The sequence below is a fragment of the Apteryx rowi genome, unplaced genomic scaffold, assembly GCF_003343035.1.
Source record: "Apteryx rowi isolate R43461 unplaced genomic scaffold, aptRow1 scaffold_98, whole genome shotgun sequence".
NCBI lineage: Eukaryota > Metazoa > Chordata > Aves > Apterygiformes > Apterygidae > Apteryx > Apteryx rowi.
Genome location: NW_020451293.1, coordinates 2,002,291 through 2,025,434, shown reverse-complemented (window position 1 = coordinate 2,025,434; position 23,144 = coordinate 2,002,291). Strand labels below are relative to the sequence as shown.

Sequence of the window (23,144 nt, the reverse complement as noted above, 5' to 3'; positions counted from 1 at the left end):
TTTATTGCTTGTTAACAAGTAAAAACCTCTGTTCTCTTGAGCCAGTTTGGGGCTTTTTTGCTCAGTCTTGCAATAAAATCTTAATTGACTGGCTGTTGTAATGACACAGATGTACCAAAGTAATTTAATTGGATGATCAGATGGAGTAGGAAGGTGAGAAATGGAAGTCTTCAAAAATGCAAACAGCTTCACTAATTGCCAAGAGCTGGAAGGAAAATAATGACAATTCAAATAGTTAAAGTAACAAAATGAAACTGGCATAACAGGAAGGGAAAGATGGAACCGAAAATGGGGCTGTGATGTCAGGAAGACACTCTTAAATGAATGTGCCTTAGCTGGCATGTGAGATCTGATTCTCTTGGGGGAACTGAAGGGTTTTGGTGCTCATAGCATTTCAGGCTTTAAAAACCTCGTATTCACAGTGCCAGGCTGTGCCAGGCTTTCTGAGCCTGATGCCCTCACGCATCACCAACGTCCCTCTTAACTGTATTCTTCGCTGTCGCTTAGAAACCAAAGTAGCGAATGCTGCTGAAGGGCACGCTGCTGACGGATGAGTCAACAGCACCTCCCAGAGATGAGAACCAGACAGTGTAAATGACCACGAATGAGGAAGCAATAAGAGAAATAATGGTTTTGAAAAATACTTTAATGTATCTTTATTTTATTCTTCGCTCTTACTAACATGTTTTGACAGCTTACGATAAAGCATTTCTTCTCTGGTAGTTGTGTTCATTTTCAAGTTAGGTAAGCGTAGTATTCACAGTTTACCCACTTAGAAATTATGAGATTCTATTTCTCACGAAGTCCCAGATCTTTCCGGTGTTTCACAGCGTGCAAGTGACTCCTCTGGTTATTATGACACTGCTGTTTGGAATGGAATTGTTCGTAACAAGGAAGAGCCCTTCACTTAAGCTCCACTGTGGTAATACAACTTTGGTTTTCTCCTTGGTGATTTTTCCTTTTGTTTTGTTTTTGAATTGGGTGAGTTTGATGCTTATAAAAATGAGAGACCAGTGTCACTGGCTGGAGCAAGGTACTTCACAAACATTACGTGTGCAGCTCTGCCAATGCACCTCTATCCTTTTTTTTTTTGTATTTATTTATATTCTTTTTAATTTAGTGCTGGTGAAAGGTGCTGGATTGACAACACTGGAGGCTGAAGCCCTCTATTTATCCACAGAACAGATACAGCATGGGCGGCAGCCGTGCAAGCTTCCCCACGCTGCCCCCACCAATGTGCCTCATCTCTGTCCTGGAGGGACCACCTCTAGAGGTGAGAGGATAGTTCAGTCTCCATGACCCATCCGAGCCTTGGCCTTTCTGCTGAGACTGCCGACAAAGCTACGATAGTCACGATGCTGCAGCTAACCAACCACTTTTCAGACAGGAAGTATGTGAAGGCCAACAATTTATTCCACACGGGCCACCTAAATTTATAAGCTTAGCATCTTTGTCACCTCTGGCTCTAAGCTGAGCATGATCATCTGTATTTTTAGTTTTTCATCAGATGTTTAAATTCTTCCCTTATTGATTCACGTGTTAGCCTGGAAGTGAAAAAGATTTATCCCATTACATTCTTATACCACCTTCTCTTTCTAACTGCAAAGTCCTTTCTGGAGCTCAGCTACTAACACTGTTCTGAGGAGACAGGTATCTTTATAAGGTAGATTAGTTACATCAGTGACCAAAAGAAGCCACAACCATTTGCATTAGGAATCCAGCAGGAATTTAAATCTTATTTCTAATTCTCCATTTCCAAGCAGGACCCTTTCACTGAAGTTTAAACCAACAGCACAAGTAAATTACTTGACTTGTCCAAAGAAAATAATAGAGTCATTAATTCCACATTCTGTTTAAAATATACTCATCAAGAAAGTAGATTAATGATGATTAGATGATATCAATAAACAGCAGATTAAAGCAGCAGACTTTACATTGAGATTAAAACATACACAACATAGAGCAAGGGTMTTAAATAGAATTAGAAAAAATTGTTTTCAGAATACAGGAAGAATTCTCTAATTTTGTGTTAATGATAGGGAAGGCTGTTACAAGTTATTCTGTTTTTCAGATTAACAAGTACCTGTCTCAGATTTCATCTGGCCTGACCCTTGTGTGGGTTCTTCCCTATCAAGAAAGCGACACAGTTGTTCTGTGCAGGATCAGTAAGAATTTCTGAGTTTGTTCTGGCTTCATTTGAGATGACTCATGAGGCACTGCTGTAGCCCTACTGGAGTTAAAAAATTGCATAAGCCAGTGTTCCACAAGCAGAAACTGTAACAAAAAGGCTTGGAAAGAGCTATGAGTGGGTTTGGGGTTTTTTTTTTTTTTTAGTAATTCCATTTAAAATATGCTTGGAACTCCTCCAATGCACTCCAAAAAGGAAAATCTGACACTTAATGAGCGACCTGTTGAGACATCCCTACTGCTTTTCAGGTGCAGAAAATGAGTTCTGGTGTCTTACGCAGCACTTTGCAAGAAACCAGTCTTGCATAAAAATCCTTCTAAAAGCTAAAAAGTCATGATTTGGTACAGGAGCTAACTGTTTTCCTAACAGTAATAAAAATAATGAATTAGGAACACAGATTCATTAAGTTTGGAGATTAACCATATTAATTTTCAGTTGCAGTCCTTAAAATGCATACTTGCTATCTGCGGATTAACATTTTTGTAATTAAAAAATGAAAAACTACCTTTGCCTTCAGCATAGGTTTTGCTTTCCCATTAATAATACGTACAGCGCTGCACACATCAACTGTACCAAGCGTACTACAGCTGAAAGGAATAAGCCCTGGCACATTCTGCAGCGTTTTATATGGCCACTGCAGTTGCTCTGAAAGCTTTGAAAAGATTTGACTTTGTTTTCTACGCTTTGCCAGTCTCTGAAAAGGAGCCCTAGTGAATGTGCTCTCCATCTGGCTGAAGTAGCAGGCCTGATTATTAATAAACTCTTCAGTATAGCCACTCCTCTTGTGGCCCACAATTTGGAGGTATCCGTACTTAATTTTGTCTGCAAACTGGATGCTTGGCATAGTCCGTTACGATCTTTGTAGCTGCGGTTATTTACAAATTTAGGACACCAAATAGCAGGGCTGTTTCTTAAACTAGACTCTGCCACCATATTTAGCACATGGGGATTTTTCAGGTCATGCAAAGCAAGATCTCATGGAAACTATAATCCCTTATAAACTGATGGCACATAGAGGTGGTTTGCATCTTGGACAAAAAAGAACAAGCATCACAAGACAAATAAAATGGAAGAGTTTAGAGTGTTGGTTGTGCGGTGACCTAGTTCTGGGCACAACTGCAAGTTCAGCATCCTTACATGCAGAAATAGGGCTTTTTAAGACATGTGAGTAAAAGAGACTCAGCATAAAGTGTTAACACTGTTTTCCAAGGTAATGTTGTATATATGAACAAAGAATGTTGTCCATGTTTCTGTTTCATGTCTGGGGCGAAAATGAGTTCGGAACTAGAATGCAACTATTTTGCAGCCGTTCATGCAGGGATGGGGGTGTAGATTAACCTGGGTTCTGCCACCCCTGATGCAACTGTTGCAACTGTAGGACCTTATCCTGCATTCTGCTGGACACATTGTTCCTTCCACTGTGTGCTGAATATCAGTCCCCCAAACTGCATGTTTGCTTTTGCTGGGGTAAAAGCTGCATTAACCAGCCCCAGTGCCTTTGCTCATACGTTGGAGTGCTGTTCAGGTAATGTGTGTGGTTGTGGAAAGTTTGCAAAAGGGGGCATGTATTCCCCAAAAGCCGGCATGGCTCTGTAATGCGCTGTGTGCTGCCATCTGTTAAGTGCGTGTTTGTGACACAATTAAATAAGCAGTGCAAATTAAAGCTCACTCTAGCAGCTTCAGGACATCAATTTCTGCCTAATATTGTGCACCCCACAGGGATGCGCGTAGCCGTAGTATCAGACTTTAAGAAGCCACTAGCAGGAATCATTCTTCTGGCAAATCTGTTGTCAGCTGTTGCATATCAGAAGGAATATTGTTGTGTGGCAGTCATYTCGAAGAACACGATTCCCAGATAATTCTGCACTCCAGGAAACATTTTACATGGAACAACCCAGTATCTTAAATTTGATAACTATTCAGATAACTAATAGTTAAATCTACCAAATCGAGCATATCCCTGCTATACCTTTCTAAGTATTGGTGAACATCCTGTTGTCATGTAACAGCTCAGTATAACACACTGAGCAGTAATTCTGTGTCATGCGGAGGCAAACTAGTAAAGTGCCACGCACATTTGTAGAAAATTCAGTTTATTATGGTTTTCTGTTTTAACAAAAAGGAAGCCAACCATGGTATCACCAACTACATGGCAACACCTCAGTCTGTCTTTACTCTAACTGAGGCATTAAGCAGCTTCCTGCTTTAATTGAATGGTATATCTTAGGCTTTTATCCTTTTCTTCCACCTTCAGTCCTAAAATGCACCATTTTATGGCATTTGTGTAACCCTATAATACTTTATGGGGTGAGGGAGCATTAGGCGCTGTAAGGCATAGCCACAGCTGATACCACACAGATGCACACATTTTTTAAGAGGAAGAACTTTGCAACATAAATGTCCTTAACTGTAGCAAGCCAGTTCTTATTTGATCCTTGCGCTATGCACCCTACCAACAGTTAGCTGCTTAGTGGGCTCAGCACCGTGTTTCCTCGAGTCCTGTAAGATCATCGTCTGACCAGTTTGCAAAGGAGGACATGGGCATGCTGAGAAATGGCTGTTGTTTGTCATGTGTACGTGATTATTCTCACTTGTTTACAGGCTCTCCCTCTCTACCAGATAAGTACCGCCACACTCGGGAGCTGATGATGTTGCTGCCAACCCATCGGGACCGACCCAGCAGCGCCATGTATCCCGCAGCTATCATGGAAAACGGACAGGTAGCAAGTCTACTTGCTTTGTAGTTCAGCCACCTGAAGCTGTGCCTTACATTTTTACTATTTTGGATCACCTCAAAGCTCCCCTTTGTCTTTTTGGAAAGCACAACAACTCATGTAGGGTCATTTTCAGAGTGGTTCAAGAGGTAATGAGACATTTCCATATTAATTTTCCAGAGATGATAAAAACCATGAAAAGCCCTGTAATAATACAGGGTCTCCAAGCAATCTATCCCCTTATCTACTACTGGCGGCTCTGAGCAAATTGAGAAATTTAGGACGTGCCTACGTATCCGCATTTTAGTTTGGCTCAGGCATGCACATTTGAAGGGAATCTCCTGATCGTGCCGCCTAACCGTACTTTGGTTCACATCCGAGAATGGTCTCAGAACACGTGAACTCGGTTCTCTCAAATGAAACTAAACCGAAAGGTAAGCTCCAGAAGAGCATGTGATGCATCTGAGCTGCTAAAGGGCACAAGACCAGGCTAGAGCTAGTCTGACACAACTCCGCCAGAGAACATGAGCAGTGTGAACACAGGTCCTCAGCACTGTTACGCTCTAGATATCCACCAGTATTGCACTGCGGTACTTGCTAATGTGACATAGCCTAAGGTTGCCATAGTTCTTTAATTAAAATCCTTTTTTTGCCTAAAGAAAGTGAATGGGAAGTCCCAGGGTTCTGCACCAACTGTTCTGTAACTATTTTTACTTTTCTGTGCTAACTTTTCCTCTCTCTTAGCCTCCGAGTTTCCAGCGCGCCTTGATGCAGCAAATGATTGGACCATGCAAACCTTGCAGCGATCCCAACCTGTCTGTGGCTGAGAAAGGTATTCATTCTCCTAGTTAACATACATGCTTTGTAAAATATTATTACTCTGGTCACGCTGCAGCGAGTAATGGGCTTCTACATTTCTTGGCAGAGTGCCTTCTCTCACATTTTTAAATTGGGAGTTTAATTAACTGGGCCTTCTGCCAAMCTATAGTCATTTCAGATCATTCACAGAAGGGTGGAGTTGCACTAGCTTTACTATTTCAAAAAGCATTTTTGAGTTTATCATTGGGCCAAATCCTGCAGCTTTTATCAGGTAAAACTCACAAAGCAGCAAATGAGAATTTACCTTAAAGACTGCAGGATTTGGACCTTTTTTTTAATACAGATTTTTTCTTCAAAGTATTAACATATTCTTATAATTCCTCTCTAAGGTAGTTTTATATTTATTTAGATTTATCATTAGGGATGTATGCTTTTTAAAATCACTGCTTTGGAAAAAAGAAACAGAACCTCTGTTGTTAGTAAGGAGAAAATTTCGAGGAAGAGTTTAAAGAAGAACAATGAAATGATACAAGGTAAGATGCAGCATGAGAAAAAAAAATCAGAGATTATGTTGAAAATCTCCCAAGTGACCCTGGAGGTTGGCATGACAGGTCTACAAATAGATGGGAAATCAGTCTGTCAGTAGCTGGCGAAGGATGATAGATAGCTAACACCAAAAAAAAAAACATGAAGAAAAGCAGTTTGTTTGATGTAATGAAAAAAGAGGAGCTTGTCAAAGGGGTGCCATGGACAAAGCGATGGGCTCAAAAAATTTTCTGAGCAGCAGCATTTTGAAAAAGCATTAAGTGGGCAAAATTCATGAGTCAAAAATCTGCGACAAGGATTCTGCCATAAACAAGCAACAGTCATGTAGGAAAAACGGTATCTTGAAAGTCAAAGGTTTTAAGGCCAGGAAAGACCATTGCGCTTCTCTAGTCTGACTTGCATAATGCACTCCACTGGACTTTTTTCAATATTCTTGTTTCAATAGTTGTGCCTTAACTGAATCATATATATTTTTTAAATCCAAACTTTTAGAACTACTAATACATCAGAATCCACTACTTTTACTATGTAACAGCCTCAAAGAGTGGTCCAGATTGAAACCAAAAGCCAATTTACTGTTCTGAACAAATAGCAGAACGGTGATTTTTGTCCACAACAGAGAGACAAGATGGAGGGTGAGGGATTAAGAGCTCTGTCTTAGCCATGTTGAGTCTGAACTGAACACGTGACGGAGATGGTGAGATTTTTATACTGGACAGGAGAAAGATCTGGAATAGGAAGGTATATCTGTGCGTTGTCTGAGTAATACTTAAATTTGTATTTGCGGGTGGTATTTATGCACACATATAGTACACAGGACAAAGGAAAGGGGATCAAGGACAGTCTCCTCCCAAGCAGTCCAAAGGAGCCATGAAAGACGCAGATGATGTACAGTAATTGTTCTTAGGGGATGGTGTTATGGGAATCCCAGCTCCTCAGCGAGGCTGGTAGTATAAATGCAATTACTGGCATTTTTGCAGCCTTTGAATCCTCATCATTCTTTGTAAGTCAGGATGTTATTATTTGCCTTGTTTTCTCTTAAGTCATGCCCCATGAATTTGTCCAGGCCCTTTCCTTGCCATGTCAGAAGCTCAGTTCATTAATCCTCATTGACAGCAGCGTAACAGTTGCCCAGAGCATAACTGTTCGCTTCCCTCCTAATTGAACTTGGCCCACCAAGTGAATACTGTTCAGGAGAGCAAGCTGGGCTCGGACAGAGCACTAGGAGCTCTCCAGGATGGTTTCTTCACAAAGCATTTTGGATAAAATGCTGGTTTTAACAGGCTGCAGCCACCCTCCAAAACTATCTATCTGACCTCAACATGATTTCCAGCACTTCTAAATACTCAAAAGGGAGTGAATGAGGAAACACTGAGAAAGTGTAATGGATTATGCACTAGGGTACCATGTTCTTTTCTTTACATTCTCTGTCATGGGTCAGTGTGTCTGGTTATTATTATTTTATACTTTTTTTTCAATAATCTTAGAGCTATCAGTACAGTACCAGACTAGTCAAAATAGCGGCACCTTGTCACACTGGAATCCAAAGAATTACCTGCAGCAGTTGAGCCGCATCAGTCCCTCATAGCAGTGAATATCTCGGATGCAATCCAAGCATGCTTGTTCTGTTGCTTTGTAACAACTGCCACAGCTTTGCATGTTAAATGTCCTCAATGGGTGGTATCAACCTGTACCCAGTTTACAAAGCAGTGTAAAAGAAATGGGTCATATACACTTCTTAATCATAACAAGATCATCACCAGTATGCAACAGTCGGGGAGCTCAGAGACAGAGCAAGGTGAGAAAGCATCGAGAGAGGGATTTATTGTCCTCCATCACATCAAGTGATGCCTGATCAGGCACTCAATTTCTAAATTTCTTTAGTTCACTCTCCACATAGTTTTAAGACTGGAAGAAGGGACTGGGTAGCTTTTCTCATGATAAGACATTTGAACATTGTCATATCAATCAGTTGTGCTACCTTCACACCTGCCCAAGTGACTTTGACTGAATCCTTTGAATACCTGTGCCTTTGATGGCCAAAGGGTACATTGAACACTGACAGAGGAACCTGGCTCTGATGTTGGTTTAAGCAACTCACAGGGGAGTATCTCAGTGTAAAATCAATAGTTTTATAGGTCAAACAAATCAGCTTTTGTTCTGCTCTTCTTGCCTGATGCCAGTATAGCACAGGAGAAAATAACGTAGTTGGCGTAATAGCATCATCCTCTCTTTTTAGCCTTTTGACACCAATTACACTCACAATTAGAGCACTCTGGCATGTGTACAGCACGAGCAGGGGTGTTCAGAAAGTTAATCTGAAGCCATTTTACCAGTGTCCAGGTCAAATGTAGCCGTTGGTTTGAACCTGTTCTCTGTCAGGATTCTTGGTATCATCTTCTTTGCATGTCTTTGCTCAGTTTGAGGGTGTGCCTCTTTAAAACAGTGCTTTTATATTTTAATTTTTTTTTCTGCCATATGAGGCTGTCATTTTGTGGTCTTTTTTGCTTTAGAATGGGGAATTTTAGTCCTTGGGGAGCCTGAGTTCATGCTAATTAACTTATGAACTAAGGAAGAATTCCARAGAAACCTTTCAAAGTCATTTTAGAAAGGAGATGCACCATGATGGTTGCAGGCATTTTAATTAAAGAGAAATCCTCTTCAGCTGTCAAACTCCATGTTTGTTTCTCCATGCTTCTATTCTCCATGTTTCAAACTGAAGATGGCAAAAGCTATTTTTATCTCACTCTTCTTCTTTGGTAGACTTACTGAATTATTATAATACTCACTATCCATTATATGAGGAAAGCCTTCCTGTCCCCCTCTTTCCTGATTAACAAATGCCCAATCGCTAAACTGCTATCTTTAAATATTCTGTGACCAAAATTAAYGCTACTCTGTAGCTTAGTAAATTTTGCCTTTAAAATTGTGATTTCTGCTGTACCAGCTTGAGGTGTAATTATCCTCATGTCCTTTATGTTCCTGTGTTTCATCAGGGTTCTGCCACATGTTCCTTGCCGCTCTGTAATCATTCACTGCCAAGCAGAATAGCTAACAACTGACACCTATATCTGCACCTCCATCCGTGAAATTTCCTTTTACCTACTCCATGGTTTGCCAAAAAACTTGGGGAGTTCTACTGCTCCTCAAATTTGACAGAAATTGCCCAAGGGCTCATGAAGGAGCAGACTAACAACTAACAGACACTACAACCACCTAACTCTCGCTTCCTTAACAACGCAACCTATGAACTTAACACACTGTAGACTAGAAGATCTCTTTGTATGCTTTTAATCCTGCCATCCACCTGGTCCCTAGAATCTATCCCCGCCTTCCTACTAAAGAGTGCATCAGAAAGCCAGTCCTTCTGGCCCCCCAAACCCCATTATGTTACCCAAGATAAATGTGTTTCACTCCTTCAGCTGTGCCAGCAGCGCCCAGCAGCTGGAGCCTAGACAGCGGAACCAGAGAGGCCCTGCCATTCCTGTCTGCCCACGTTGGGAGCATCTTGGCCCCACCAGTACCTCCCCGAAGCCTGCCCCATGGTAAGGAAACGGCCAGTAGGTCCACTGCGTAATTCCTGCACTCATGCACAAATAAAATCCTAGACCACTTACTCGAAAGCTGACCTTAGCCTGTTTCTTCTATAAAAAGAAAAACAATCAGGAAAAAAAACACAAAGTCTTTCCTGGTCTGCTAGGCTGAATATTGCGCAAAGTTTTCAAAAAAAGGTTTTTTTTTAATAAATCTTCCAGCTTTTACAGTCCTTACAGTAATGCAGACTTGAGTGTATTTTGGGACTAGAATTAGGTCTGTGAGTGTTGGAAGCCTGGCCTGGCTTCTTGCCAATGATTATCTTCAGCAGTAGCTTAAGGTTACAAAGCTATTAAATGAAAGTGTTCGTTGTTTATGAGCCTGTTGCCTTGCCATGAGATCCTTGATAACAGAGGTGGGTGGAAATCTATCATTGCTCTGAACTTCTCATTAGTGTTTTGTGATAATGTGACAGATGCAAACCACAGTATCTGTTAGAAAGGAAGCCCTAGGTTGGAATGGAGCTATCCGCATTTGGAGCTGTTACCTGGCATTACAGAGTCTAAAAACCCCYGCTTTTTCACTGCAGTGAGGCTGTCTGCATTTCTGTTCCTTGTCTCATTCCAGGACACTACTCACTGCACTTTGATGCCTTCCATCACCAGCTCAGTGATGCTCCTCCAGCACTGCCTGCACGAACACTGCGCAAGGTAAAAGAAGTGGCGGGAGAGCAGAGTAATGTAGATGGAAAATAATAGATACCTGAAGGAATCCTCTCCTCTACTCCTACCTCCAAGCAGCTCTTGAATACAGAAACACTATTTTTAATGTGCCAGTAACTTAAACATGAGAAAATCCACTGAAAGCTTATACCCTATTCCACAGTTGAATTCTATAGAAATAACTTACCTGTGTTGTGGGCCCTTCTACTTGCCTTCTTTGCATCGTATGCTGTGATTTCGGGCATCCTCAATACAGTGGGAGGGGAGGATATCACCACAACTACTGTTTGTTTAACACTTCTTGCCCACAAGAGGTGCTTCTACACAAGTCAGGGTAATGTGTATACAAAACAGTAATCATTGACATTTTGAACACAAAAGGAATTGGTACCATCGGTACCATTGTTAACACACCGTAAAAAACTGAAACATGCAGCAACCAGACGCAGAGTTGCCTCCCTTGTCAATTTTAACATGATTTTGTTTTTCTCTGAACAGTCTCCTCTTCATCCTATCCCTGCATCACCCACCAGTCCCCAGTCTGGTCTGGATGGAAGTAACTCCACTTTATCTGGCAGCGCCAGCAGTGGCGTCTCGTCCCTGAGTGAGAGTAATTTTGGACATTCCTCTGAACCCCCTCCTCGCACAGACACCATGGATTCTGTCCCAAGCCAGTCCTGGAATACTGATGAAGATCTAGAGACACCCTACCTCCCTGTCAGGTACAGTCTCTCTGAGCCTGATGTCCTTGAGTCACTCAAATCCCAGCCGTGCCGAAGCCACTCTGCACCATCTGGAGTCATTCCTCAGGACACCATGGACCCTCCAGCTCTACCCCCCAAACCTTACCATTCCCGGCTCCCAAACATGGAGAATGAAGAGGGAATGATAATTGAAGATGATGACAAACACCGTCCATTGCATCGCAAAGTGTCCCAACCGGTGAGCGGTGGAAAGGAAGAACAGGCCAGGGTAGCGTGGGAGCATGGCATCAGTGAGCAGTAGGGAGAACTCCTGGGCAAGCAGCTTGCATCATCATTCCAGGTCCGACAAGAAAGGAGAGAGACATCAGGACTCAGAGAACAGCAAACCAATTTTCTACTGCCGTGAGTTAATGTCTGGAGCCCACACAATCAATTGGGCCAGCATGCGAGGCTGCTGCTTTCCTTTTTAATTTCTTTTTACACCTTTCAGTTGTGTTTTTAACTTTCTGTGCAGTGGACGGTTTCTTCCTTCTGCAGTTTCTTAACCACACCACATGGCACACGAGCCACCAAGACTTGCAGAAGCTGAAAAACACAATTTTAAGTGGGGGGAGGGGGAGCCAGGTGGGAGGAAATGTGACAAGTGGATTTTAAAACTGCTTTCCTCCCAGTTCTGAGACGCACACGAGTAGAAGCAGTTGCACTAGGGACTTACTTCTTTGCTGTACAGAAGTGAAAGCTCATTGCTGAATTCAGGGATTTATGAACTGTCAGGCTGGAAGGTGCATGAGCTGCAGGCAGTGGAAGATGGCAATTCTAAGAAGAAATTGGCTCTTTTGAGAGCAAGATTGTACATATCTGTGCAGTGATCTCCCTGCATTGGTTCACAGGTGCTGAGGCGATCTAACCAGTGCTCATGCACTGATCTCCAAGATATCATTTTCAACAAACTCTGCCTCGTTTTTTTCATGTACTGTTTGATTTCCTAAATTTTGCTTTCACTGGCTAAGCCAACCTGCTTTCTCATTGGAATCACATGATATTCATCTGCGCTACAGGATGAGAGGAGGTTAGTAGCCATTGGAGCTGCGACTTGATTGTAGGCCTTTCTTATGCCTAACTTCAGGCAGGCTGTCGACACCAGCATTTCTATTCCAGTTAAAAATAAAAAATAAAAAGTTGAGTTGCTCATGCCACAGCTGATTGATGACTCAGCCATTAAGGAAAGATGGCGTAAATACATCATATCCCCAATCCTTGCCTCAGGGCTGAACATCATGATCCTCCCCAACTTCCATCACCCAGGAGCTGAGCTTCATAACCTGTTACCATAATGTCCTCAGTCCTTCTTGAACACTCACTGCAGCTGGTGTACAGGATCTCCATCCTCGCTGTAGACAGAAAATGCTAAAACGCAAGCAATGCCCAGGGTATAATGTGCACCCTCGAGTCAGGGATTTTAAAGGCAACCTGTAAAGAAGAAACATTTGTTTCCTCTTTTGCTTCTTTAGAATGTATAAAGAAGCTTTAAAGCTTCTGTTTCACTCTTATGGGAAGTCGATTTCTTTCCCCCCCCATGCTGCAATACAGTTTTTTTTTTTTTCTTTTTTTATTGCCAGATACTATGAAGGGCTGAAGTGCAAGTGTGATGTTAGAGAAAACAAGAAATAGAACTATTGCAGAGATGGAGGCAGTATTAGTCTATGAATGCAAAAAAAAAAAAAAAAAAAAAGCCTTTTAATCAATATTTGCTTAGTTTAATATATAACACACCAGGAAAATATTCTGTGGTAACAGAGCCAACACCTGTTCTTTTAAAAAAACTCCTAAGAAATCTTTCATTCCTAATTTCTTTTTTTTTTTTTTCAAGAAACTTTCAGTCAAAAGGAGGGAGAAAGTATCAAATATTTAATATTTCTTAGATAAACAAGGAATGCTCCTTCCCCTTACCACACCTGTACACCTTTTAGCCTTCCTTATAACCCTTTTCACCTGCAGATTGCAAAGCACAGTCCAGAGGATGGTAAGTGAGAGACCACACTCTTTCTTATCATTGAAAACTCTGAAGCACATTCAAATAAGAGATTTCCTCCACCATACAAATTAAGTGTCAGAAGCAGGAATAGCCCTCAACTCTCATATCCAGTTCTTGCCCTAACCACTCAGCTTCTCATGCTACAACCATAATGCTACAACTATAATATGCTTTGCATAAAGAAGCAAAAAAGGATATTATATATATCTTTTACAGGTCACCTTTAGCACTACCTCTAAATAACATGACTGGGCAGAGTACATTGCTTCTGAGCTCTCCTGAAGATGGTCTGTCTGCATGAAGTCTGGACTCAGTCAGCTCTTGTATGAAAGGGATTTTAAGAGGATTCATCTCTCTTCTTTCTCAAATTCTATCCCATGTGAAAGTAATACAGTTTTTTTGTTTCTTAAATGGCCTGTTTGGCTGGAACAAAGTCTCTCTTGCTTCCTCTACTTTGTTACTAACGCAGGCTGCTTGTAATCACTATATCTGTCACAATGAAGACAATGATATTAATTAAAACCTGGCCKACAGTGGACATTTCATCTCTAACAGGAAGGAGAGTTTCCCAGTGCTAGGACAGTCCTAAATGTTAATGAACAAAGTTGGATCCCTGGTATAGCTCAAATGTATGAAAACTATGTTTTCAGCGAAGTCGGGATAATTTCTTAGAAATGAATGAATTATTTTCACATATGCTATTCTCCAATCTGACAGATTCTTCAAGTGATATTTTAAGAGAACTAAGTATTCGATTCCATCTCCCCTGTCCCCATTTTTGGTAGGAAGATTAAAAAGGAGTAAACGTAGGGATTTATTGAGCTTCCTCATAGCAAGAACAGCAGGTCTTGGAAATAAAGCTTTGTAAAAGCAAGTCTGCAAATAACATAAGACTAAGTCCCAGTCCGTTGGAAAACCTACCAACTGGGCTAAACAATCTCTTAAAAACATATCATCCTACTCTGATTAGAGAGACTGCAAAACAGCAGTGTGTCCATTTGGGGGTGTGTGATATTACTGCATCTTTTTTAAGGGTTTGAAAATCAAATCATGTACACAAATACCCAGTTTATGGCAGGTCCACACAGAGAAGGACAGATTCCTTCTCATGTTCACTCAAGTTCACTTACTGAACTTATAAAATTTGAGCAACTTTGGGCTTAATTTCTATTACTGGTTCAATGTCTGCCATGCATTTTGTCTCCCTTTTCAGTGCTTAACTTCAAGGGGGCAAAAGATAGAAAGATTACTCCAAAAAAATTAAGATTTCATGGATGTGGAACTAATACTTCTCTGCAGGGTGGGTTGGCTTATAGCATATAAAACTCCAACATCAAACTCAGTCCTGCAGCAGGTGGAAGCAACAGCACTTGTTTCACTTGCCCCTCAGGATGTAAGGATTCCTTGTATAACCATAGTACAGGATGGTTTAAAAGGGGATGTGGTCATTCTATACGCGTGTATTAAGTTTGAATCAGAAGTACTTGCCTTGGGTTTCTGCATAACTAATGTGTATTCCCAAGAAAATCAGTGGAATTCTGCTACAGATCTCTCCATCTTCAATGTACCTGCTGGCCCCATCTGAAACAAAAATGAGAAGGAACTACAGTAACAGAAGAAAAGTAATTAGAAAAATATCACTGAAACCTATACATTTTTTTCTCAATGGTTGGGAAGAAAGCTTTGGTTTTATTGCCGTGTGCAAGACTAATATTTTTTTTTTTCTCTCTTCATTTCCCCTTTAGCTTACTTGCCCTTTTTTTAGGTAAGTAAGGGATATAGCATATCCCTTCTTTGGGAGAATCAGCCAAAACTGGGGAGGCTGGAGAGAGCAAGAGCCTTTGGGAAACAAATTAGATGATATTTAAAATTTTCTTTGATCATACTTCTTTGTAAATACCCCCATTTGAATGCTGTGTATTTGTACAGGAAATTGAGCAAAAAATGTATAGATTGTGATGTCTGACTGGTATTCTGCCCTGTAAATGTGTTTTTAACCTCTGGCATTCTGTGCTTATTTAAAAAAAGGCAAAAACCTCTAACCATTTCTCTTTTGTGTATTCATGTTTAAAATAAATAAAAAAACTATCTTATCTATAATGGAAATCAAATTTAAAAGGAGAAAATAATTTGTACAAGTGTCCTAAAGGTACTTCATTGTATATATTGTGATAGCATGTTTCCAGAACCAACAAATAAGTGGTGTGAATTTTAGATGTAAATATCTGCCGTTTGTTTGGGGTTTCTTTCCCTTACCCATTCACTCGACTGCTGTGATGTGGAATTAAAGATTAATACCTGATATTWAAACTGTACAGCTGTATGGTCATTGCAGTCCTTCTGACAGGGTTGTCCTCAGGCTGCTTCAGATATTCACAAGATCTGTGGGTGTCAAAAAGAGAAGCAGCGCAACTTTTATCCTTGCAGGTTACATCAAAGGAGCACCTAGCATGCATCAGAGAAACGGCCATCACTCGGCAGTTTTGTGCGAGTGAGGAAGACAGCAGGGCAACGAAAAGACCTTAAGTCTGTTACGTGTGGCAAGGAAACAGTTTCCAAGTTTATCTCAAACCGATAGTACACTATTTTGTATTTTTTAATACTATTTAATATTTCAACTTCTTAGAGCAAGCATCAGATATATTCATCAGCTATCATTTTAACCTATCATTTTAACAGAAGATGTGAAAGAATAGTAATTAAGACATGTAGGAAAACAGGATTTGGGAATTAACAGCTATAGCTACTGTTACATGTGATTAATCTCAAAAGATGTCCATCTTCTTCCATTAGCACTAATAAATCAGGTCAAGGTGCAGGACAAAGAAAAGGTAACCCATTTCTTCCATCCTGTCTTGACAAACGAACAAAAAGGTAAATGACACTAATCTCAAAACACCATTAAGTGATCATAACCTAAATAAATACTATCTTCTTTGACCTAGCTGGAGGAGGGGCTCATATTCTATACCAAAACCTACATTAATTCTTCAGCCATCAAGAAGTACATTCTTACTCTGATTTGGCATTATCACCCATACTGTAACCTACAACACAGGTTAAATAAAAAAAGAATCCTTTGAATTTATGGGAACAGTCCAAGCTATAATTTCTGTTGGATTCCTAGCCTCCATTCACACATTTACCATTGGTATGAACAAAAATACACAAGCTTACTTTACATTAGCTATTATATATATCTTTTTTCATACTGCATGAAAGTTTTTAGACAATTTCATTATACTAGCACAAAGTGTAGGTAATGAAATGCAGGCATACTATGAGCTCTTCATTTCATTTTCCTATTTATTACTATAGATGAATTAACAGGCACTGTCCTAGCAAATTCCTTGCTGGACAGTGCTCTGAATGATAGATACTACATTATAGCCCAGTTCCACAAGGGCCTATCTACAAGTGTTCTCCTTACTGTTATGACAGGAGTCACACACTGATTCCACCTTTTCACAGGCTTTGCTATCATCTAACCTACATGAATTAAAGCCAATTTTGGAATTATATTCACAAGAATTAATGAGACATTCTTTTCTCAACATTTCCTAAGCCTTGGTGGAGTATCTGAAAAGTACTCAGCTGATTCAGATGCTTATGCCTTTTAGAAACACAGCATCTTCAATTGGCACATTAAGTCCCTTCACTGCAGGAGCAATACTAATATCTGTTATATGAGATGCATCCTCGTATAAACACAAAGTCTCAGTACTAGAAACAATCATCTTAGCTCATGGAGAATGACTCCACAGCTACCCTGCGCCTTAACCTACAAAGATCCACCAAGTCCAAGAAAGGAAAGCACTGACCACCCATACGTTGGTTTTAACTAGTTGCATGATGCCTTCTTCTTACAAAACCGGCAGGTCTGTTTCACAGCCTTGTCAAAACTCAGTATACGTTATACCTTAGGGATCACCTCAGCGCAACCAGGCTTTCAAAATGCAACACCCACCTGCAATACAGAACAACTACAGTTCCACCATAATGTACCTTATGCACAACTGTTCTCCAAAATTAGACCCTTGTCCCAGAATCACAGAATCGCTGAAGTTGACAGGGACCTCCAGAGATTGTCTGGGCCAACCCCACCCCTGCTCAAAGCAGGGTCAGTTAGAGCCCATTTCCCAGGACCATGTCCAGTGGTTTTGAGGATCTGCAAGGATGGAGATGCCACAACCTCTCTGGGCAGCCTGTTCCAGTGTTCAATCACCCTCATAGTAAAAAAAAGTTTTTTTCTTTTCTGATGTTTAAACAGAACTTCTTATATTTCAATTTGTGGCCATTGCCTCTTGTCCTATCACTGGATTTCACTGAGAAGAGTCCTTTGTATTAGCCTATTTACAATGACGATAAAACTAATGCATACAAAGAACAGGCACACCAGAACGATAGATCATCTAAACGAAGGTATTTTACCTTACCATTTTCACTATAACTCCTCTTCCATCTCTGACTTCTTTACCTAACATGCAACATGACAAGCCGCAAAACACTATGATGGTCCTTCCATAAAGGCCAGTGGTATTTCTGGATCTAGAGCTTTTGTAGCAAGTTTCCACAGTATAAACACAAACACTGTCTTCTCTGTCTCCGATGTCTACCTGTGATGACAAATCAAATTCCACTTCACGTCAAGCCATCACTAAAATCTCTTAACCATCCAGACAAAAGTAACAAACAAAATTTGTAATTACACTCACTTCTAATATTACTTCAGGCTTTACTGGATTTTTAGACTAGGCTAAACACAGTCTCCTACAGGAAAATTATCATTTGCCTAGGAATGCCTGTCTGGTCTCAGAGCAGAACTTCTCAGGTCTCCTCAACTATCTTTTTCCACTTGGTTATTTCCAGGAACTGTCCCTTTTCTCCTCTGACTTAGAAATCACTCTCATCCTTCCTCTTCCTTGTGCTACCCTATTACATCATTCCCTTACAAATTTATTTAGAGTTTCTATGATTCTGCTACTGTTTATGCCTAGACTCATCTATGAATGAATACGGGGGACCAAGAGTGAGCACAATAAAAGAAAGTTAGTGACTAATACCAGACCTGATTTTGCTCAGCAGATCATAGCTACACCCTGTGACTTTCTTATCTTTCCACTAGACTTCAGTTTCTATTCAGTTTTCTTTCACAGCAGTGCTGGATTACATTTTCAGCAAACTAACCCGGTTTCAGCTCTACTCTGCTTAGAGAACAACATACTATCTTCATTGCCCTCTCAGACCAATCAACTGAAAACCAACTCCTTTCACCCACTCCGATACCTCTACACAGATCTGCTTTCTCAGACCACAAAACCAGCAAAGGTCTAGCCCATGTAGTAGCCTCACCACAAACACTCGGCTTTCACCATTTACATAACTAAAACCTCCTAACAGCACTAAGAACTCCGGTCCCCACCATTTTACTATTCTCAGGAACTCTCCTGTTTGCCCCTAGCAAGCTACCACCTATAGCATCCTACTTACCATAGTTAGTTAGCTTATAGTGGTTGACCCCTTCTACTTACTAAGCCAAAACTTCTAAAACCAGTATTTAAGAGCTGATCATATTCCAGCTCCCTTATTAGTCCTACCCAACTCACTTCCCTTTGTACTATTAATGCCCACCAAAATCATGCATGCATATTTATAGCTACTTGGTTCCCCTTCAGTTTTCCCCTCAAGCTGATCATTTTCAGCTATAGAACTTGCCTGGTTTTGCAYGAAATTAGAAACAACTTCAGTCCCAACCTTTGTGGTTATCACTTGATGGGGAAAACAAGCAGACCATTTAAATGCTGGCATCAACTTCCTCTTCTCCAGTAGGCTCCCTCTCTCTAACCATCACCCTTTTACGCATGCAAAATTGAAAAGGGATGTTATACCAATGTATTATCAACCTACCCACCTTTCCCTCATTCACACCTGATCAGAAACAATGGGTTGATGCACATCACTCCTAACCTCCACTGTAAAACCACTGCAATATGGCCTGGAGCATACAGAATCACAAAATGGTTGGGGTTGGAAGGGACCTCTGGAGATCATCTAGTCCAAACCCCCTCAAGCAGGCCACCCAGGACCCTGTCCAGACGGCTTTTGAATATCTCCAAGGATAGAGAGTCCACATCCTCTCTGGGCAACTTGTTCCAGTACTCAGTCACCCTCACAGTCAAAAAGCTTTTCCTCATGTTCAAATGGAACTTCCTGTGTTTCAGTTTGTGCCCATTGCCTCTCTTCCTATCACTGGACATCACTGAAAAGAGTCTGGCCCCATCCTCTTTACACCCTCCCTTCAGATATTTATACACACTGATGACATTCCCCCCCCTTGGTCTTCTCTTCTCCAGGCTGAACAGGTCCAGCTCTCTCACCCTTTCCTCATATGAGAGATGCTCCAGCCTCTTAATCATCTTAGGAGCCTTCTGCTGGACTCATTCCAGTAGCTCCATGTCTCTCTTGTATTGGGGAACCCAGAACTGGACCCAGCAYCCCAGATGCAGCTTCACCAAGGCTGAGCAGAGGGGGAGGATCACCTCCCTCAACCTGCTGGCAACACTCTTCCTAATGCACCCCAGGAGGCCATTGGCCTTCTTGGTCACAAGGGCACATTGCTGGCTCATGGTCAACTTGTTACCACCAGGACCCCCAGGTCCCTTTTTGCAAAGCTGCTCTCCAGCAGATCGCCTCCCCTTCCCACAACCTGTACTGGTGCATGGCGTTATTCCTCCCTAGGTACAGGACTCTGCACTTGCCTTTATTGAACTTCATGAGGTTCCTCTCTGCCCATCTCTGCAGCCTGTCAAGGTCCCTCTGAATGGCAGCACAGCAGTCTGGTGTATCAGCCGCTCCTCCCAGTTTTGTATATCAGCAAACTTGCTGAGGGTGCACTCTGTGCCTTCATCCAGGTCACTGACGAAGAAGTTGAACAAGACTGGACCCAGTATTGATCCCTGGGGGACACCGCTAGTTACTGGCCTCCAACCAGACTTCATGCCACTGATCACAACCCTCTCAGCTCTGCCATTCAGCCAGTTTTCAATCTACCTCACTGTCTGCTCATCTGGCCTGCACTTCCTCAGCTTGTCTATGAGGATGTTATGGGAGACAGTGTCGAAAGTCTTGCTGAAGTCAAGGTAGACAACATCCACGGCTCTCCCCTCATCTACCCAGCCAGTCATTTCATCATAGAAGGCTGGCTATCAGGTTAGTTAAGTGTGATTTCCCCTTCGAGAACCCACGCTAGCTACTCTGGAGCACCTTCTTGTCCTTCATGTGCCTGAAAATGGTTTCCAAGATTAGTTGCTCCATCAGAGCAAAACAGAGTCACAGGTGACACTATATTCCTAGCAGACAACCAACACTGTCCATCCATAACTGTGGCACTCCAAGCTATCATAACTACTCTATAAGCTTGCAAAAAACTGACTGAAAGTCACCAGTGGCTTACTCCTCACTCAGCCATAGGCTCCAGCTCCAACCCAGGTGACAGTGATTGCAAGGCCAGTGTCTATTAGCTGCAAAAAATCACAGCTAGAGGAGAAGTCCCTAATAACACAAAATTATACTGAAAAAAAATGTTTTTTTCAACACACATCCAACTTACACTAGTAACAGTCAGAACGTTCCAACAGCACTGAGGATCAGCACAAGCTGTCCAGCACCCTGGCTGCAGCTGTGACAAATCCCTAACGCTCCAGAAAAAGACAGTGCCTGGAGGTGGGGGGTGACAGACTACTAGAAACATAGTTGCGGATCAAAAGGAAGTAGCGCAAAAAAGGAAGACAGTCCAAAAGGACAGCCCCTGGAGCATGTGAAAATAAACTATAAATACATAAATAAATAAACACACAAAATCAACAAAAGGAGTCTTCATTCTTCTTCAAAACCATCTGAGAATTCCATATTGAAACATATCAGGAGACTCACTTCCCAATTCAAAAACAAAGTCAATTCTGTCACATGGCCCCTTCCAAAAAAAGTATTAAACACCTACTTTGTTTGAAGTATTGTTTAATAACCATACTTCTTTGATAGTTTGAAACTTCCTCCGAATTCTTGAGCTCTTAAATTCTCGTAATTCTGGATCTAAGTCTACTTGCCTGTAATTAATTATCCCCTTGATTTTGCAGCTCTTTTGGTCACCATCCTGATATGCAACAACAGCAAAGTAACCACTTCTCTGCACAACTGGGTGACGCTAGTAGGTAAACTGCATAAATTTAAAAAAGCCAAAGATTTTCCTAAAGTACATTCACTTCTAATAATTTTGGGAATCGTTGCGGACTGATTTAAAAAACAAGACAATAATACCATCACTAAACATAACACATACATTTGGAGTAGCAACACGATCTAGAAAAGTGGAAGTCCACCTTTTCTAGCCAATAAACACATGCAATGTATTCACAGGGGTAGGACACAGCRTCCATATTACTACTCACCTGCTATGTGACCTGAGCTGAACCARGCTGTTCCTCTTCCCCATCCTGCCTCTCTCATCTAGAACATTCAGTTGATGACCTGAATGAAAAATCAAACTCAGATACTAAATATTTTTCCAGATCTCATACCATGGCTTTGTCTGGGGCAGGCACAACTAGGCAGTCCCATTAGCCTTCCTGGGCCAAGAGAACCACATCAAGCTAAGGCATACCTCTTTGCTGAAGCACAGGGACATGACTTCGCCTCTACCTTCTTTTGTAGAATGATCTCCTAGGACACATACACTTAAACACATAGCTCCGCCAGCCAAGAAACAAGTGATTAGTTTGTACTCCTCACCCTAGGCTACCAATTGGTAGCAAATGGCCTGCAACTTCAAATGGATTTAAATTACGTATATGTAGAGTCAGAGATTATACTAGGAATTGCCTTGAACAAATGGCCCTCACTTCAGGGCTTTGGGAAAAAATAGTTATGAGCACAGCGACTGGGATAATAAGCAGGAATTCTGAATATCCTCATTTGTCTCCATGGCTTGGCAAAAACACCCCAAAAAAGCCAGAAACGAATTATGCTTATATTAGTTTCCCACCGATTTTTAAGCTTAATGCTCAGCTTTCAAGTTTCCCACTGCAGGAGATTTAGGCTTTATAATTCACGGTGTATAGAGGCATGACCACAACCACCACCCATGAAGGGTGTTTAAACTAAGGCTGGAGGAGAATGCTGGCCCCAAAGCACCAGCTCTGCTGTCCCCCACAGGAGGCAGCACCCCTCCTAAGGCTGCCCACCCAGGTGGCTCTTCCTCCACCCAGCCGAGCTCCCTTCCCCGTGTTCATGCTTCCCTCAGTCCCCAGGGAACCGGAAAACCAGGACCCCAACAGGCCTGAGRCAACCAATGGCACCAAATGCAGTGTCACCAGGGGTGCGGGCAGCCGCCGCAGCCCTACCTCAGTTCACCATCCTGCCGCCCCAGGGGCTGCCAGGACTGCCCGCTTTGGATGGACGCAGCCCACGGGTGCCACTCAGGGCGGCACCGCTCGGGAGCCGAGCCGAGGCCCGTCCGCGCCGCCGCCGCCGCCCGCCGCCTCACGGCTGCCGAGTCCCAACGTGTGAGAATTTGCCCCTTTAGAAAATGGCGCCCGCAAGAAGCGGGGCAAGGCGCACGAGGACGTTTTTCCCTTAACAAAAATGGCGGCCAAAGGAGGAGGGGAAATTCYCCGTCTGCCGGCGTCCGGCCGCCTTCCCCAATCAGCAGCCGCCAACTCTCCCGTGGAGGCCGCAGAGTGGCCAATGGGAGGAGGCAGCGTGGAAGCAGGGCGGGGAGCGGGCCAATGGGGCGGCAGCGCCCGGGGGAAGCCGGCGAGGGGCGGGGCGCCGCTGCCGGTGCGGCGGGCGCAGTGCGCGCGGGCTGCCGAGCGAGGCGGGATGCAG

At 42.2% G+C, this 23,144-nt stretch overlaps 1 protein-coding gene and 1 long non-coding RNA gene across 5 annotated transcripts in view; one reads left to right on the top strand and one right to left on the bottom strand.

Annotated features, from left to right (window-relative positions):
- DOCK3 (dedicator of cytokinesis 3) overlaps positions 1-12,696 on the top strand; it is a 194,611-nt gene extending 181,915 nt beyond the window's left edge. The window contains exons 51-56 of the mRNA XM_026055042.1: positions 1,121-1,273; positions 4,790-4,908; positions 5,647-5,734; positions 9,690-9,812; positions 10,429-10,511; positions 11,022-12,696. Of these exons, the coding sequence (XP_025910827.1) occupies positions 1,121-1,273; positions 4,790-4,908; positions 5,647-5,734; positions 9,690-9,812; positions 10,429-10,511; positions 11,022-11,528 (1,073 nt within the window). The 3' untranslated portion in view covers positions 11,529-12,696. The remainder of the gene's footprint in view (positions 1-1,120; positions 1,274-4,789; positions 4,909-5,646; positions 5,735-9,689; positions 9,813-10,428; positions 10,512-11,021) is intronic.
- Positions 12,697-13,071: 375 nt separating this feature from the next.
- LOC112960580 lies at positions 13,072-22,906 on the bottom strand. 4 transcript variants are annotated; one of them, XR_003251789.1, is made up of 5 exons: positions 22,661-22,906; positions 21,922-22,007; positions 21,710-21,788; positions 15,561-15,644; positions 13,072-14,843 (listed from the first exon to the last, which is right to left on the bottom strand). It is a non-coding gene; the product is annotated as an uncharacterized LOC112960580 (long non-coding RNA). The 4 variants fall into 4 exon arrangements; XR_003251791.1 differs by having other exon boundaries at positions 21,922-21,977; positions 22,661-22,904; XR_003251788.1 differs by having other exon boundaries at positions 21,922-21,980; positions 22,661-22,903.
- Between the last annotated feature and the right edge of the window lie 238 nt (positions 22,907-23,144).